Source organism: Myotis yumanensis, unplaced genomic scaffold (genome assembly GCF_028538775.1).
Source record: "Myotis yumanensis isolate MYYU_CA2020_CCGP unplaced genomic scaffold, mMyoYum1.0.hap1 SCAF_8, whole genome shotgun sequence".
In the NCBI taxonomy this organism is placed as follows: Eukaryota; Metazoa; Chordata; class Mammalia; order Chiroptera; family Vespertilionidae; genus Myotis; species Myotis yumanensis.
Genome location: NW_027223759.1, coordinates 40,004,702 through 40,022,071, shown reverse-complemented (window position 1 = coordinate 40,022,071; position 17,370 = coordinate 40,004,702). Strand labels below are relative to the sequence as shown.

General features: G+C 34.5%; 1 protein-coding gene across 1 annotated transcript in view; it reads right to left on the bottom strand.

The window, feature by feature from the left end:
• The window catches only part of TTN (titin), a 277,029-nt gene that overhangs the window by 111,584 nt on the left and 148,075 nt on the right, over nt 1–17,370 (bottom strand). Inside the window, exons 157-174 of the mRNA XM_070422663.1 lie at nt 16,382–16,465; nt 15,796–15,879; nt 15,629–15,712; nt 15,403–15,486; nt 15,183–15,266; nt 14,962–15,045; nt 14,751–14,828; nt 14,261–14,344; nt 13,732–13,821; nt 13,380–13,454; nt 9,141–9,260; nt 7,743–7,808; nt 4,852–4,932; nt 3,841–3,915; nt 3,150–3,239; nt 2,546–2,608; nt 2,136–2,225; nt 103–150 (exon numbers count right to left, since the gene is read on the bottom strand). Coding sequence (XP_070278764.1) covers nt 103–150; nt 2,136–2,225; nt 2,546–2,608; nt 3,150–3,239; nt 3,841–3,915; nt 4,852–4,932; nt 7,743–7,808; nt 9,141–9,260; nt 13,380–13,454; nt 13,732–13,821; nt 14,261–14,344; nt 14,751–14,828; nt 14,962–15,045; nt 15,183–15,266; nt 15,403–15,486; nt 15,629–15,712; nt 15,796–15,879; nt 16,382–16,465 — 1,464 coding nt within the window. The remainder of the gene's footprint in view (nt 1–102; nt 151–2,135; nt 2,226–2,545; nt 2,609–3,149; nt 3,240–3,840; nt 3,916–4,851; nt 4,933–7,742; nt 7,809–9,140; nt 9,261–13,379; nt 13,455–13,731; nt 13,822–14,260; nt 14,345–14,750; nt 14,829–14,961; nt 15,046–15,182; nt 15,267–15,402; nt 15,487–15,628; nt 15,713–15,795; nt 15,880–16,381; nt 16,466–17,370) is intronic.

The following is a 17,370-nucleotide window of genomic DNA, read 5'->3' as shown; positions in this document are numbered from 1 at the left end:
GCATGGATTGTTACAAATTTTGAAAAATTTCCCCCCTCGAATGTAAAGTTTTTTTCCCCAGAGTGAAAGATTACAATTCAGGTATAAGGAAATTAATCTTACCTTTGATGGGACCTTTGGGCTTGGCAGCCTCCTCTTTAGGTTTGGCTTCTGAAATAAAAAAGAAAACTTAGCATTTAAACAATTTTCAGACTTATTTCATACTTAGTAAACCATGTGAGGTGAATCATACTCTTTATTATAAGTATTAATGCAAAAAAGAGAAATTGATTTTCTATGATCTCTATGGAGAATGGACATTTCTAACAGATATTTTTGATATATCCAAGAAGTCATATTCTGAAAATAATGTGACTAAGCTAAACTGCCACCAATATAGTTAGCATTAAAACATTACTTTCAGCAAGTGCCTTTATTCTTCTTCCATTTCTGGAAGGCTTACTCTTGCCTTGTAAGGAAGAGTTTCATTCTTATTTAGCAACACAAAGTATTTTATATAGTTATTTATGTGTTGGTTATGTGTACCAAGGATATGTTTCTGTTAACAAGGAATCAGTGTAGAAAAAAGGGGATGGCCCAGAAGTTACCTATAACGTTCCTTTTTTAAAGTGGGCAGACAAATCCAGGCAAGGTTAAGGAAAAACAAAGGGTTTATGTGCTATACATATATGGATTCCTTTGAAAGTTTCCCTTAGACAATGAACTAAGGCAGAAGCAATGAACTAAGGAAGTTCCTACATTTAGAGTTTAATTCAATTACTAATGCAGGGGCTAATAAAATGTAGAACCAGTTTTCTAGCTTCAGCCCCTGGGAATGCAAGAAAAGCTTTATTTTTACACATAATTAATTGGCTCCATAGCAGTTACCATCTTTTTCTGAACTAGTAAAAGGTATCACATTGCAATTACAAAAGTTTAAAAATAAGAATAATGCCCAAATCATAAATATCAGTGACAAACTATTATATCTTAAATATTAAAAGTTTGCTATAGCTAAAGAACATAACATATTGTCTCATGTCATTAAACACAACAATAACCAAAATATTTCTATAGGGCTTATTATGTACCAGGCAATGTGCTAAGCGCTTCACACATATTTAATGCTCTCAGTAATCTGATAGGGCAGATGTAATTATTATTCTGATTTCACATACTAGGAAATGAAAATTTAAAGACAGTAAGTAACCAGCCAAAGTTCAAATAACGAGAATATGTATTTATCAATCATAAAAACACATCAAATCATTTTTGGTTTTGACATTATCACCTAAGTAAAGAATTAGTAATAGCACTTGAAGTTTGTAGCTGAGATAATTATAACACTTAGCACATTTAAGAAAATTATTATCGATCTACATTCTTATAAAGATTTAAAGGCTGAACTATCCTGTTTTTTTATTTTATTTACCATTTTAAGTGTGCATTTCAGTTGCATTAAGCACATTCACAATGTTATGCAATCATCAAATCATCAACACTGTACATTTCTGGAACTTTTTCATTGTCCCAAAATACGTCTTTTTTTTTTTTTTTTTTTTAAGAGAAATGATTCCTACAGGGCACATGGAAAAGCTGAAACTCCATGGAATTTCTGTGTGCATGTCCTTAGAGAGTGTCTGACTGTCTCCTTAGTTTTCATTAGCCTGGAACATATTCATTACTTCATCTGAAGAGCATATAAGGAAATGGTGCAGCATAGGAATGTACATTCCAATTAAAACAAATATGCACCCATTAGGTGAGAGCTTAGGTGGGTAAAGGATATCAGATGAAGAAAATGTAATTAAGAATTTACAACCCCCCACGGTTGAAATAATGCCTAGTTTCAACATAATGAGGGCTTAAATTTAATTCAAGTATGAATATTTTTATTAAGCCATCAAAACAATCAGCCCAGCTGATGTGGCTCAGTAGTTGAGTGTCGACCCATGAATCAGGAGGTCAGGGTTTGATTCCGGTCAGGGCACATGCCTGAGTTATGGGTTCAATCCCTGGTGGGGGGCATGCAGGAGGCAGCCAATTAGTAATTCTCTCTCATCATTGATGTTTCTATCTCTTCCTCTCCCTTCCTCTCTGAAATCAATAAAAACATATTTGAAAAACAATCAACAAGAAAACTACAGAATAAATACCTGCTTTCTTTCCCACGACTGGTGCTGTCACTGGGGCAGTGATGGGGGCTGGAGCAGGCTCCATGGGAGGTGGTTTGATTGTTTTCACTTCTATAGAGAGATTTCCATTGCATTAATGTATATATTTGCCATTTTGTAAAACCTGTTTTGGTGGCCTATTTGCCTCTTCTAATGTAACTTCAAAATCTTTCAATGACTAGTTCTTTGGAGAATAATATATTCTAACTATAATACAATCTACATATAATATAATGATATATATTCTAATATATTTAATATATCATACTAAATGAAATATAACAATATATTGCCATATTAGAAACTATTTGCTATATATTGACTCTTCTAAACTACACTTTGTATAAAGCATGAAGGAGTATACTGTTGACATTGGGGATCAGCTGGCTTACCTGGTTCAGGCTTTGGTTTTGGTTCAAGTCCAGGGAGAGGTATTGCTGGCTTTATTTCAGGCACTAAAAGAATCCATGATTATAAACAGATTATCACAATATTTTTTAAGTTTTCACAAAGTCAAACCAAAATTAGGCAGACATGTCTTGGAAGATATTAGAATTAATACACATAGTCATCAAATCAAATATTTGATCTACAAAATATTTGGAAAATACAGTAAGGCAATTTTATTCGTTCTCATGTTGTGATTCATCTCACTGCCCATTAAAGAATGTATTATTTTCATGTTATGCATACATATGTGCATGTTCAAATCTTGATGCCAATGTAATTATATTTTAAATGATGCATATTTGTATTTTTAGAAACAACTAAAAAATTGCAAGTTTGGCCCTACAACCCCACGCTCCTCTAGCCGCCACACCTCCCATGCCCGCCACGCCCCTCTCACCCCACTAATGCCTCCCATGACCCCAAGCTCCCCACGCCCCCTTGCCCCCATGCCTCACACACCCCCATGTCCCCCATGCTCCCCACGCCCCTTGCCCCCCACAACAAAAAAATAAAAAGGAAAAAAGAAAAAAAATTGCAAGTTTGTACCTTTTGCTGGTTCAGGAATTTTCTTTTCCACTTTTGCAACAGTAGTTGGAGGTGCTTCAACCTCAACAGCTTTTGGAGGTGGTTCTGGTACTTTAAGATAATAAGGTTATTTTTAGTGATATTTAAATATTTTAATGCTTAGAAATAAATTATTACTTAGAAATCAATAATTAGATCAAACTGGTTTTCAAAAGTTCAATTGATGGCTTTTAAAAAATCTATATTCTATCAATTAATTTTTTATTCTCTTCTTGACTCTGATTTAATTTTTCTTTTCCTTATTCCATCCACCTCTCCCCCAACCCAATTATCTCTCCCTTTCCAAATCACTTTCATAACAGTTACCAATAAATAACCCTTTATTAATAGGCTAAGGATAGAAAGAAACCTAGCCCATTTGAAAGCCCCTAAATGTTATGAAACATTTGCTGACACCCTCCCATGAAGTTATTCTCAATCATTTCTACTGAAAGAACTTATGTGGCAAAGTAATCAAAATAATGAAATATAGGCATGAGTGGATTTGAGAATTACTATGTAAATATTTCAACAGAAAGCAGACAATGGAAAACACAGATGAAATATGAAGCTATGCTTATAGTTAACTCCACTTATGTTTACAAGATAAACCTTTTGTTAAATGTTCATTTTGTTAAAAGATAATTTCACAAATTGTTACTGAGATTCCTACCTGTAGGTTTTTTAACTTTTTCTACTTTTTTAGGCTCTACTTTAGGTTCTTCTTCTTCAGATCGTTTTCTTAGAACTTAAAAGACAAAAAGGTTTATATGTAAACCAAGACGAACAAATGTAGATGTTGAATGAACTTGACAAATACAAATAATGTACAAAGCAAGGAAAATGAAAAGCATGCAACCTGACCTAGTGCACTGGGAAATTCATATTTATACTAAAAATGATTTTTAAACTAAAGGTTGTGTTAATTTAGAATAGCATTCAGAGTTGCTTTACATCTATATTAATAGCTATGCAGAGAGTAGTCTGTGCCAGTAATGACCCAAACACAAGATGAATAATTTGAATAAAAACAATGCTAACCATAATTTATTTTGTAATTTAATGAGAAGAAGGGTATTTAAATAAGTATAGTTTACTGAAATGGAGACATCTAAAGAAATGTAGGTTAGAGAAGAGTAATTCTTTGTGAAGACAAAGTTAGAAATTGATTTTTCATTTGAATGTCTTGCTTCTGATTCTTTAATATCTTATTTGTATAAAATACTAGAAGACAAAATACTAGAAAGAAATGTTCACTTTTTAAAAAATGTGGGTTTTTTTGTTCATTGTGGTGATCTTGTGTCATATTTTAAAACTGAATACTCACTCAATTTAGTCTTAAATAGTTTGGTGTAATTTAGAGTATTTAATAGGTTTAGTATATTTTACTACATAATTTGATCATGAAAATGACAGCTCTGGTCATTGTTATTAGATTAGAATATTATCAATTTAGTTATGTCTATTAAGTGAATTTCAGAATACTGTGAACACTCACAAAATTTCTGTCTTCTTGTAAAAAAGTTATAAAAATTATAGCCTTAATTTTTAATGCTACTACAAATAAACTTTGATAAATAGGGAATCTAATTAAAAGAAAACCAAGAGACAGAAAAATTTTGTAAGCTTTGAAGTATATCTTTTGTATACTCAAAGCTGATGTAACGGTTGAAAAATACTATACCGCTTTTGAGAACAACTTCTTCCTTTGGTTGAGGTTTAGGTTCGGGAAGTAATTTGCGAACTTTCTTTTCAACTCCAGGCACTTAAAAGAATATGATTTCAAATTTTGAAGTGAATTCATATAAAAACTAAATGTCAACAATAAAATGGCTCTTTCAAAACTAGTTAACTACGTACAGTGCATAAGCAATAATTTTTGTCACGTAAATATCACAGAATTTAAATGCAAATAATACATGTCAAGTTATTTTCTCTACAAACATCTATATAACCTTGTGATGAAATTCAATTGCATTAACTACAGGCAAATATACTCAACTTGAATGTATAGAAGATGCTGTTCTATATTAACTTTATAAATTTTCCATCAAATACACAGATTTTGATAGCATCTCTGCCTCAATCAGCAATTGTAGATTGCCCAAATCTACACTGGTATCTCCTCAATATGATTATAAAGTAGAATATAATCATATTGGTAGGTGAAAGTGTCCTTATTCAATCTTCTCCACCTGAGAGAGAAGAAAGCCAAGGGATCTGGTTTATGACCTTGATGTTGGGAAAGGGCCATTATCTCATTTACTTAACAGCAAAGAAGTAACCTTTCTTAAAGTCTCTGTTTTGAAATAATACTAACTTAAAATTATGGACCTATAGAATTTGGAAGCTGGTGTTGGCATTATTATTTTTTTATTTTTTAAAATATATTTTATTGATTTTTTACAGAGAGGAAGGGAGAGGGATAGAGAGTTAGAAACATCGATGAGAGAGAAACATCGATCAGCTGCCTCCTGCACACCTCCTACTGGGGATGTGCCTGCAACCAAGGTACATGCCCTTGACCGGAATCAAACCTGGGACCCTTCAGTCCGCAGGCTGATGCTCTATCCACTGAGCCAAACCGGTTAGGGGGGCATTATTTTTTATGAATAAGAAAATATTCTTGAATTTAGACTAAAAGGGACTCAAGGTATTCTAAATTAATTCCCTCTTGTGTCTTTAGTGAATATCAGGCATGGAGTATGCTATTAGTATATAGAGCAACCTCCTGAAATTACTATAATCCTTATAGATTTGAATGGAAGAATAAAAGAGAAACACTTGGTGATCATTAAACTTTTCCCCTTCTCTATTGATGTCTATTAAAATTTAAGACATTATTTATTTGTATCATGTAATGTTATATTTCTTTACGCATATGCAATCTGAATTTCTTAGATATTTCTGTAAGATTTCCCATTTGGTGCTTTAAACAAGACATTTGCTACTCAATAAATAGTTTTTTTTAAAATGTGATAATGATAACCTTGCCTAACTCTTACTTCAAAATTTAAACATTTAAAAGACAAATGTAATTATTTTATTTTTAAATATTTTTTCCTATCTTTTAGGTAGAATTTTACAAACATTCATTTTTTTTTAACAATTATAAATTGTGCTGGCCTTCAATACTAATTTGGAGTTACCAATATTCTTAATATAAAACTATTTTCATTGATTAAACTTGGAGAAACCACCAAGTAAGTTGGGATAGCATAATATCCTTTACTTCCATAATGGACATAGTGAAAATATATCAGTGCATTTGTTTTTCCATATTATTTTATTTTTAAGAACAATGACATTTGAGACTCAGGTGCAGAACATACCATAATAGCTATTATTTTTAAAGCCAATATATGTTATTTCATGTCATTTTAATGTTTATAAGTGACTTTGTAATAATACTTTACGAGCTAGTATTCATAGTAACATTATTTTGTAATCTTCATTTTATTTTTGAAATATTTATTAATGAAAAGTCCCATGAAAAGATTATTCTGACCAAGTTGTTTCAAAAGAAAATTCTACTAAACTTACAGAATCAAAAGGACTTACTGCCATTTACATAGTTCCAGGACAAAGAAAAATGAAAGAAAACTTTCTGTTTTTGTGAAGTAATTGTTTCTTTTTTATTTAATTTATTGGGGGTAACTTTGGTTAATAAAATTATATAGGTTTCAGGTGTTATAATTCTATATTATCTGTATACTGTTTTGTATGTTTACCACCCCAAGTCAAATCTCCTTCCATCACCATTTATCCCCCCCTTTACCCTTTTCTACCTCCCTCTACCCTATAATCTTCATTTTATAAGTCAAGAAATACATATTCAGATTGGTGATTTTCCCAAATTCCAGAGTGAATCAGGAGCAGGTTCATTTTCTGGGTCTGGATGAGTTGATTACTTAAATAGAAACTAGCTCCCCACTATACTTACTAGAAAAATTAAGAACTCTATTTTAAATAGATGCTTTCTAGACTTGTTATTATTCATTTATTTTTCTTTAGGGTCTAGGCTTAGATAGGGAATATATATTCAAAGAGAAATTTTGGAAAATGATGTGCAGTGATAATAAAATTTCACTAAAACGTGAGATCTGTACACTGGAAAAAAACGTCTTGGAGTCACAGAGCAGAAAGTGACAGGAGAGCCATGAAAAAATCCATGTGAATAAACTTAATGCGTATAAGGAAGACACGGCTTATTTTTAGTGCTTATAACACTGGCTAAAATACTGTTGTTCTGGTGTAATTCCAAAGCTTTCCAGCACTTTAACCTAAGATGCATCCCGATATTAATTTCAGCTAGGCTCCAAAATTTTATAGGTAATTGCAAGAAGACATATGTAGATGAGACAAAGATAAGCAATATCTACCCATATAATGGATGAAAATGATGAGAGACAAAGGAAGCAACACTCATGAGCCAGGACCATAAGAGGTATAAAAATACAAGAAATGAATGAGACTACTGTGAAACGTTGAAAACAGAACATTCTAGAAGACAGGAAGAGCAAGGAGTCAGATGCAGGAAGACTGCATATGAGTGCGTTTTCCAGACTGAAATACCTTTCAGAGGCTTAAGCTCCACCTTCTCTGGGACCTCAGGTTTTTCAGGAACTTTCTTTGAAACAGCTTTAAAAAATAGGATCTTGCTTTTATTATTTTGTATATTTAGACTAGGCTGAAGCACATTATTAAACACCTGCTCCAAGAATCAAAACCAAGCTTTGGTCATAACCAAGAAGCATTAATAACAGCCAAGAACAGCCACCACCAAGCATATCAAAAGCATTCAAACCATGAACACAGACTGCAGTTTTACTCCAAAGTACAGTCGTAAAGTCTGGCTGAGAAGGAAGATAATTTTGTTTTTTGCAGAAAAATGAAAATTTTATTTGAGTTTAAATTTTCCATTAAGAGAAATGTATTTAAGTGTGTGTTGTCATGAAGTATCAATCAACACTTGGGTAGCCTTTTAAGAAGTGCCCACTTTTTTCTATGTCTGACTTAAAATGCCGTAAGTTCCTCTTACTGGCCAGGAGAGTTGTTGAAGGGCAAGAATCACTGGAAGCAAAATCTTATCCTGGGAGATTCTGGGTTTGTATGTGTGTGTATGGAGAAAGTATTCATCTAAGATTATCTGTAGATAATTTAAATTGGGAAATCGTATGACACCACAAATAAGACAACATTTTATTAAAATAAAAAGAATAATATGCTTTTGGCAGTTCATTTCAGCTTTTAAAGAACATATATTAAAGAAGTTATTAAAAATTAAGTAATATTGCATTAATTCAAAGAAGAGTTTAAATGCAAAAAGAATGAAGGGAAGTTTAACACTGGGAGGAGATGATTACTTAAAGAGAAACTAGCTCCCCACTATACTTACTAGTGTAGCCATGTTGAAGATGACCACAGAACACAATTCCACTTTTATCAGGTTACAAAAGAAAAAAAGTGGGGGAGCAGTGACAGGTCACTTATATGCGTTCCTTTCTTGGTATATGAGCACATATCAGCTATTCAATGCCATAGCTATATTACTTATAGAATACTTGGAAGCACACGACATTCCTTAAGATCAAAGTTTTGCCTTTTGTATAAATTTGTTACTGCAATATTAAAAATATTTTGCAAACATTTCTTATATATTTCACATGCATAAGATTCCAAAGATATGCCTAGCAACCAGGCTTTGAAATCAGAAAACTGCTTCTCCGCACTCCGCATAAAAAAAGTTAGTTGGGCAGATGTCCAGGGTGAAGCTCACAAAAATGCACTTCCTGGCATTTGGGGTAGCAGGCATGGCCTGACAAGGCACCTGGAGCAGCACGAAACACAGGTCTCTATGCAAGGCCCACAGCTTGATCATGTCTGAAAGCACACACCTGTAAACGTTCTTGCAAGCGCCACTTCAGACAACTGGGTAGCAGGTTAATAAAACTTTAGAAGTAGCATTTATACCTTTAAGTTGGAATACTTTCTCCTTTACGTCTTCCTTAGGTGGAGCCGGTGGAGGAGCTGGGGGCTTTGGTTTGAATTTTGGTTTCTCAATAACCTTCTTTTCAGGTTCAGGTTCAGGTTCTTAAAAGAGTATTTCAGGAAAGTTAATATATGTATATATTAATTAGTAGTTGGATATATAGTATATTCAGTAGAAATTTATATATATATATATATATATATAGTAAGTGTTTGCTTTTTTGGGTACATAATATTAGTGTCCAACATAAAACATAAAACAGTGTCCAACATAAAACATGAAAATATCAACATGGTACACAGATGATGAAAAATATAGCAAAGACATTAATAAAAACAACAAATGAAGCATCCATGTAAGCCACATTGACGAGATAAATAGTACAAATTACATGAATACATAAGAATCAGATGCACATTTAAAACAATGAATCTTACATACAAATACAGAGACCTACTCTTACATGTAAAACAACATAAAATATATATAAAGATGAAGATATGATGATGAAGATTTAAGTCCAATTAATTGAATACCTTGAACTGGTATTTCTTCTGGCTGTGGTTCAGGTTCAGGTTCTTCAGGCTCAATATACTTTTCAATTTCACGTTCTTTAAAGAATGTTGACAAAGGATGTGAGATTGTAATGGACAGTGCTTCACAAAGACCCATACAAATTTCACAAAGATGTAAAGATTACCGTCACAAAGATGAAAATATACACTTTATACTAGTTCACTTATATATTAAAAAGAGACAAGATTTCTATTTTCTTATGCTTGAACTTTCTATTGACCACTTTTCTATGTATAATGATAGCAATACAGAGGAGAGGAGGGAAGAGGAGACTGGGTGAAAGAAGGTGAAGGGATTAGCAAAGAACATATATGCATAACCCATAGACACAGACAACAGTGTAGTGCTGGCCAGAGGGAAGGGAGTGTGAGGGCTGAGTGGAAGTGGGTAAAGGGCAGGGAGGGAATGGGGATATCTGTAATAGTGTCAACAATAAAAATAAGTAAAAAAAATTAAGCAAAGGCTAAGACAATCTAAATAAAGTATGGACTTTTAGTTAATAATAAAATATTAATATAGGTTCATTAATTATAATAATTGTACCATACTAATATAAGATATTAATAATAGGAGAAACTGATTGTGGGGATATATGAGAATCCTCTGTAGTATCTTCACAATTTCTTTGTAAATAATTGTTCTAAAAAAAGTTTATTTTTTAAAGAAAATGATATATTGGGTTACCATTTGAGGAGCCAATGTAATTAATTCTTTTAGTTTTGCCTCAGTAAACTATGTTTTGGAATTTATAAATACCACCAAGAATAATCAAATTAAGGACTCAAAATTTACTTTAAAAGAAGCATAAGTATTTGAAAAATGAAACATGTACTGAAGTGCTTTTGAATGGAATGTCAAGAAGGAATTTCACCCTATAAATATTTTTGTATTTCTAACAGGAGTTCTTAAGAGATTAAAGAATTTATATTTTAATATATATACCTTCAACAGGGGGAGTCACTTTTCTACCAATTGTTATGAATGCTTTTTCTTCATATATTACTTCCTCGGAAGACTCTTCTACTTAAAAAAACACAGTATTTTGTTTTAGATTGCATTCAGAATAGAATACTGCAATTGCTAAATTGTAAGACATCAACTTTGTTATACTCTATAATATATTCTTCAAATTACCCCAAGATATCCATAACTTCCCTACTTAAGACAGACAATGATAAATACATAAGACCCATCAACAACCAAAGCAAGATAGTAAAGACAATTGCCATCTTTCCAAGATTCATAGAGAAGGCATATACCTTGGACAGGTGGAGCTTCTGGCTCTTCAGGGGGAGGAACTGACACTTTCTTTTCCGGGATGACTTCCTTTGGCACTTCAAGCACTTTAAAGATATTGATATTGTTTACGATTAAGAATTTAGAAGAATTTGCAAGATTCTGCAGAGTAGGCAAAGAGTCCAGGGGGAAGAACTTTATCTTGTTAAGACTTAATGGGGCAAATAGCTTTGGAGCATGGGATCCTTTTGGAGATCCTAATTTTATAAATGAGACTTCTCAGCCTTCTTTATTTGCTTCTTTTCTTCTGGGTACCCTTAAATGTAGGTGCTCTCCACTGCTTTAACTTTGATGCTTTAAAAAATTGGCTCTCCATTCTTTGAACAATCACTCCTGCACTCTCAACTCTTATTTCCGTGTGGATGACTTTTAGATCTACATCTTTAGCCTCGATCTCTTTCCTAAGCTTCAGATGCACTTTCCCAACTTCCATACTTGAAAAGTGAGAAATATATTCACTATCTTATTTCTAATACAGTGGGGCCTTGACTTATGAGTGTCCCGACTAACGAGTTTTTTTCAGATACGAGCTGTCTCTCGGCCGATTTTTTGCTTTGAGTTGCAAGCTCAAAAAAATTCGGGTTACAAGCCAGCTTCAGATACCCCACCGCTAGTTGGCGCAGCGAACGTCACAGTGATTTGACATACGAGTAATTTGAGTGATGAGCTCTGTCACGGAATGAATTAAACTCATAAGTCAAGGCCCCACTGTAACAATCAGGAATCCAATGAGCCATCCTGATGGCCATCTAGCTTCAACCTTACAATCATCTTGGGCTCTATTTCCCTAATTGCTTTGATAATAGACACTAACTCAATCTCTATCTTCCTCAAATTCAATCTCCTTTTTTTCATTTCTACCAACACTGATCATGTCCAGCTTTTAATGACCTTAAATAACTGCAATGACTATGTACTATTGTCACCATCTTCCAATAGCTTGAACTGATGCCAGTTATCTTTTCGAAGCCCAACTCCTATTAATTTATACATCACTTCAAAACCCTTGAAACTTCCTATTGCTTACAGAATAAAGTATATACCTTATGGTGACATTAAAAGAACTCCAAAATGTGATATGACCCTCATCTTTATACCCATCTTTATCTTTCAGTATACCTCACAACCAATTCATACTCAAATCACACATGCTTATTTGGCAGACCTTGACCTTCCCAGACTTTTCTACCTCAGTGCCTTTTGGTATAATATTCCCTTTGCCTAGAATACCATTTCCTCCATTGCTACATGTAAAAATCCATTAAAATTTAAAATTATACCTTTTTTTTCACAAAGCTTTCCCTGATGCCTCTGTCTGAAATTGATCTTTCCTTGCTCTGTGTTTCTGTAGCCTTTTATTCTCACTTTATAGGTGTGCTCACTTCCTGTCTTGTGTTAGAGTTGTGCAGTACTTTCTTCTCATCAGGTTGAAATTGCTTGAAGACAGGACCAGATCTTATCTTTTCCAATACACTGTCTTGTTATTGGTAAAAATGTAACGAAATGTGTTGAATTGAGCTGTTCTACACTGACTCAGAGGAGAGCCTTTTCTACCACATGTCACCGTGTCATGGCACAACCGAAGCTCATTCATTTTCTTTCTCCTGCTTACTTGTTTCATTTTCTCTCTTTGCCCTCATTATATTCCTCTTCTTACTGTAAAATGTGATTTTTGCATAAACTTATACTATTGTTTTTCCCTGAGAATCATTATTAAAATGCTTAAATAGTGTTCAGGTAAATAGATATTTTTCTTCATACTAGGTACCTTTTTCTGGAAGGACTTCTCGTTTTTTGGTAACAGGCACTGGTTCTTTCTTTACTGGAACAAGTTTCTTGGGCACCTCGGGCACTTTGAAGATATTAGTTTTATTTTAAAAAGAGTATTTGAAAACATTTAAAAGTGTTAAAAATAAAGAATCTATAATTAATGGAACAGCATTAAATTAATGAAAACAAAATAAATTTTTTGCCCCTAGTTATGCAATAATGAGGACAATTTATTTGATTCCAATTTAAGATACCAGAATACTATTTAAGAAAACAATGACGTCAATGATGACACGAATACCTTTAGCTTCTGGTGTTTCTGGCTTCTTAACAGTTGGGACTTTCTTCGGTGGGACAACTTTCTTTGCCATCTCAGGTACTTTAAAGATATTAGTAGCATTTAATAATATAACATTGCAAGATACAATACCTACACATAAATTTGACAAGTCTGTTCAACACTGTAACATATGGGTAACAGATAAACACATAACAGAGCACACACAGAATAAGGACAGTGTCAAATTCAGACAGCAAATGAAAAAGAAGTAAGTATGGATTGATTTTACTATAAGTACCTTTAGGAGGAGCTTCTGGTTTTTTGATGATAGGAACTTTCTTCTCTGGAACAATCTTCTTGGGCTCTTCTGGCACTTGAAAGATAGGAATTTCTTTTAGAGTCAGATGATTATAACGAAAAGTTTAATACTAATGAATGAATTAAAACCACATCTATTTCTTTGTTATACACATTGTAAAATTCTGTTGGACCAAAGTTTTATGTGCAAATGATGTTTGTTCTTGCCAATGAAGTCAAATTTCAAGTAAGGAGATTAAAGACTGACATTTTACCTTAAAGAATAGATGTAATGACATAAAAATTAAATGATCAAATGATGTGTTTTCCCACACAGTGGATCTGCCTTATACCTGCCGGTGGTGGGGCTTCTGGCTCCTCTTCTTCAGCAGCAGGAACTGGTGCTTCCTCTTCAGGAGCAATTTCCTCGGGTTCTTCATATACTTTAAAGATATAGTTAATTTTAATTCAATGTGTGAAACAATGTTCTAAAATGCACAAACTGAGCACAATCAATGATTTCTCTCCTTGTTTCAATTAATATCTTCTCTCATTTTCATTAGGGTGAAATCTATCTTATTTTCACTGACATCTGTTTCTGTTGATTTGAATGCTGGAAAGTCTTTTGATGTTTAATCTCTTTCATAGTCATTAGTTCTCCTCTCCTGTGTACATTAGAAAGCTTTGTTTAATACAGGTTACAAAATCCTACTTAGATGCCGCAGGCTGATAACTCAAAATAGATCTGAGATGGGAGCTAATTAAGAATGATGAAGTAAGACAAATAAAGGACAAAAGATATTAAATTTTAAAAAAAAAGAGGAACAAGGCTTACATTAGAAATAGCACAAGTGGCAAGCTCACTCATGGTCTTACGTGTACCTTCTGGAGGAGGAGACTCCGCTTTCTTGGGAACAGGAACGGCTGGTTTCTCTTCTAAGACAGGTTTCTTTGGCACTTCTGGCACTTTAAAGATATTAGTTAGTTTTACCTCTAGGTAGTTGAAAGGACATGAAATTTATACCTCATCTAGTTCACATGTAGTTCAAATAACACAGGGACAGAGGCAAGAAAAATTCACCATAAGGTCAATGACCTAATCTTGGAACTATAGAGAAAGAAAGAAAATGTGGCCTATAAATATTAACAAAACCACATTAGTAAACTCTTCCAATGCTCATAATAGAAGTGTTAGTTTTTTTTTTTTTTTTTAAAAAATGATGTTATTTACAAAATTTAAACCCCAACCATCCAGAATACCAGGTTTGTAGTTGTAGTTGTGAACATAAGAGATTTGACAAACAAAAGGGTTTCCAATAAGCAAATGACCAAGATTGAGCACTTTTTGCAGAACTTCAGTCATGACATGTACCTTTAGCTGGTGGGAATTCGGGCATTTTGGGAATGACTATTTTCTTTTCTGGAACAACTTCTTTGGGAACTTCAGGCACTTTAAAGATATTAGTATTTTATCATTAGGAAGAATAGCTGGTAAACATTTATCACATTTACACACAACAAAACATGTTTTAAGGGCTGGAGGGTGGATCCACCTCCATCAGATGGTGGACCGAGACATGTACCTTTGACAGGTGGGACTTCTGGTCTCTTGAGAACCACGGGAGGCTCTTTCTTTTCAGGAACAACTTCCTTAGGCACCTTGGGCACTTTGGGCACTTTAAAAGATATTAGTACTTTTTAGCGCATAGTTTCAATGACACGTGGGAACCATTAAGTGGAGCAGTGAAACAACATTTTAAAGACAGACATTTTTCCGTAGGAAGCTAGTGGCAGTGAAATATACCTTTCATGGGTGGTGGTTCAGGTTTTTTGGCAACGACAGCAGGTGGTTTCTTTTCTGGGACAGGTTTCTTAGGTGGTGCAGTCACTAAAGATGTTAGAATTTATTATTTTAGAATAAGTGGAAATGGGTAAGAAACAAGACAAAAGCTCATATTGCCCAGAATTCTCCAGGCAAGAAGGGTGAAGGATTGGCTGAGGCAACCTGGCAGCTGGCCCAGTACCTTTTGGAGGAGCCGCTGGCTCCAGCTCTTCCACAAGTTCAGCGGGAGGCTCTTCAGAGACAATTTCTTCAGGCTCTTCATGCACTTTAAAGACACAAGCTCATTTTACCACTAGAATTGTTGAAAGTATATGTAGTATTTTGCAAAAAAAAAAAAAAATGTTTATAACACTAAGAAGAGAGTTTTTCTTTTTCAAAAATGCTAGTTTGGATAATTTCATTATTACCTTCAGGCGGAGGACTCTCCGGTTTGGGAGGAATTACTTCGGGCACCTTCTTTTCTGGGACAGCTGCCTTTGGCACCTCAGGTGCTTTAAAGATATTAGTATGTGGATGATTAGACAGAGTGAAGACAAACAGACAGTGTCAAACACAGGGACAAGAGGGTGACTACCTTGGGCTGGTGGAACTTCTGGCTTTTTAGGAGGCGCCAAAGGTACTTTCTTTTCAGGGACAACTTCTTTGGGCGCCTCCGGCACTTAAAAGATATTAGTAAGATCACATTTAGTCGTTATAGGACTGCAAGAACAAAAGAAGTTCAAGAGTAGCAGAGTTTATCTTCTTAAGTCTCAGGTGAACGGTAAGTACCTGTAACAGGTGGGACTTGTGGCTTTTTAGGAGGTACCACTGGTGCTCTCTTTTCAGGGACAACTTCTTTGGGAGCCTCAGGCACTTAAAAGATATTAGCACATTTACATTTAGTAGTTATGAGACGGCTAGAACAGAAAATGTTTTCAGGAGCAGATGCGTTGTGTCTTCTTAAACCCAAGACCATTGACAAATACCTTTCACAGGTGGGATTTCTGGCTTTTTAGGAGGCATCACAGACACTTTCTTTTCAGGGACAACTTCTTTGGGAGCTTCAGGCACTTAAAAGATATTAGTAAAATTACAATCAGGAGTTACGAGGCCACTGGGAGAAAATATGTTCAAGAACAGAAGCGTTCTGTCTTTTTCAGCCTAAGATCAGTGACAAATACCTTTAACAGGTGGGATTTCTGGCTTCTTAGGAGGTGCCACGGGTACTTTCTTTTCAGGGACAACTTCTTTGGGAGCCTCAGGCACTTAAAAGATATTAGTACATTTACATTTAGTAGTTTTGAGGCTGCTGGGAGAAAATGTTTTCAAGATTGGAAGAGTTCTATCTTCTTAAGTCTAAGGTGAGTGACAAGTACCTGTAACCGGTGAGATTTCTGGCACGTTCGCAGGCACCACTGGTGCCTCCTTTTCAGGGACAAGTTCTTGAGGAACTTCAGGCACTTAAAAGATATTAGTAGTTTTACACTTAGGTTAATGAGATCAATGGACTACAATTATTTCCAAGAGCAAAGAGGTCTAATTTTTTTTTCTGTAGAATAAGGATGTGGTGGAAAATACCTGAAACTGGTGGGGCTTCTGGTTTTTTGGGTGGTGCCCTGGGGATTTTCTTTTCTGGGATGACTTCTTGAGGAACTTCAGGCACTTGAAAGATATTAGTAGTTTTACACAGAAGTTAATGAAGAGCAATGGCATAAAACTGTTTTCAACAGCAGAAGAGCCACTTCTGTGGCAGAATGAGGTCGGGGCGAACGCATACCTGTGACAGGCGGAGCTTCTGGTTTTGGGGGCGGTGCCTTGGGAACTTTCTTTTCTGGGACAACTTCTTGGGGAGCTTCAGGCACTTGAAAGATATTAGTCGTGTTACACTTCAGTTAAGGAAGAGCAATGGCCTAAAACTATTCTCAAGAATGGAAGAGAGATTTCTTCTGCGAAATGAGGTCAGGACTAACATATACCTGTGACAGGTGGGGCTTCCGGCTTTTTGAATGGTGCCTTGGGAATGATCTTTTTTGGGACGACTTCTTGAGCAGCTTCAGGGACTTGAAAGATATTAGTATTTTTAGAATTTGTGAATAGTGAAGGCATATACTGTAATAACTGTGACGCAAATAAGACAACAGCTTCCCCTCTTAACAGAGCAGTGGGAAGA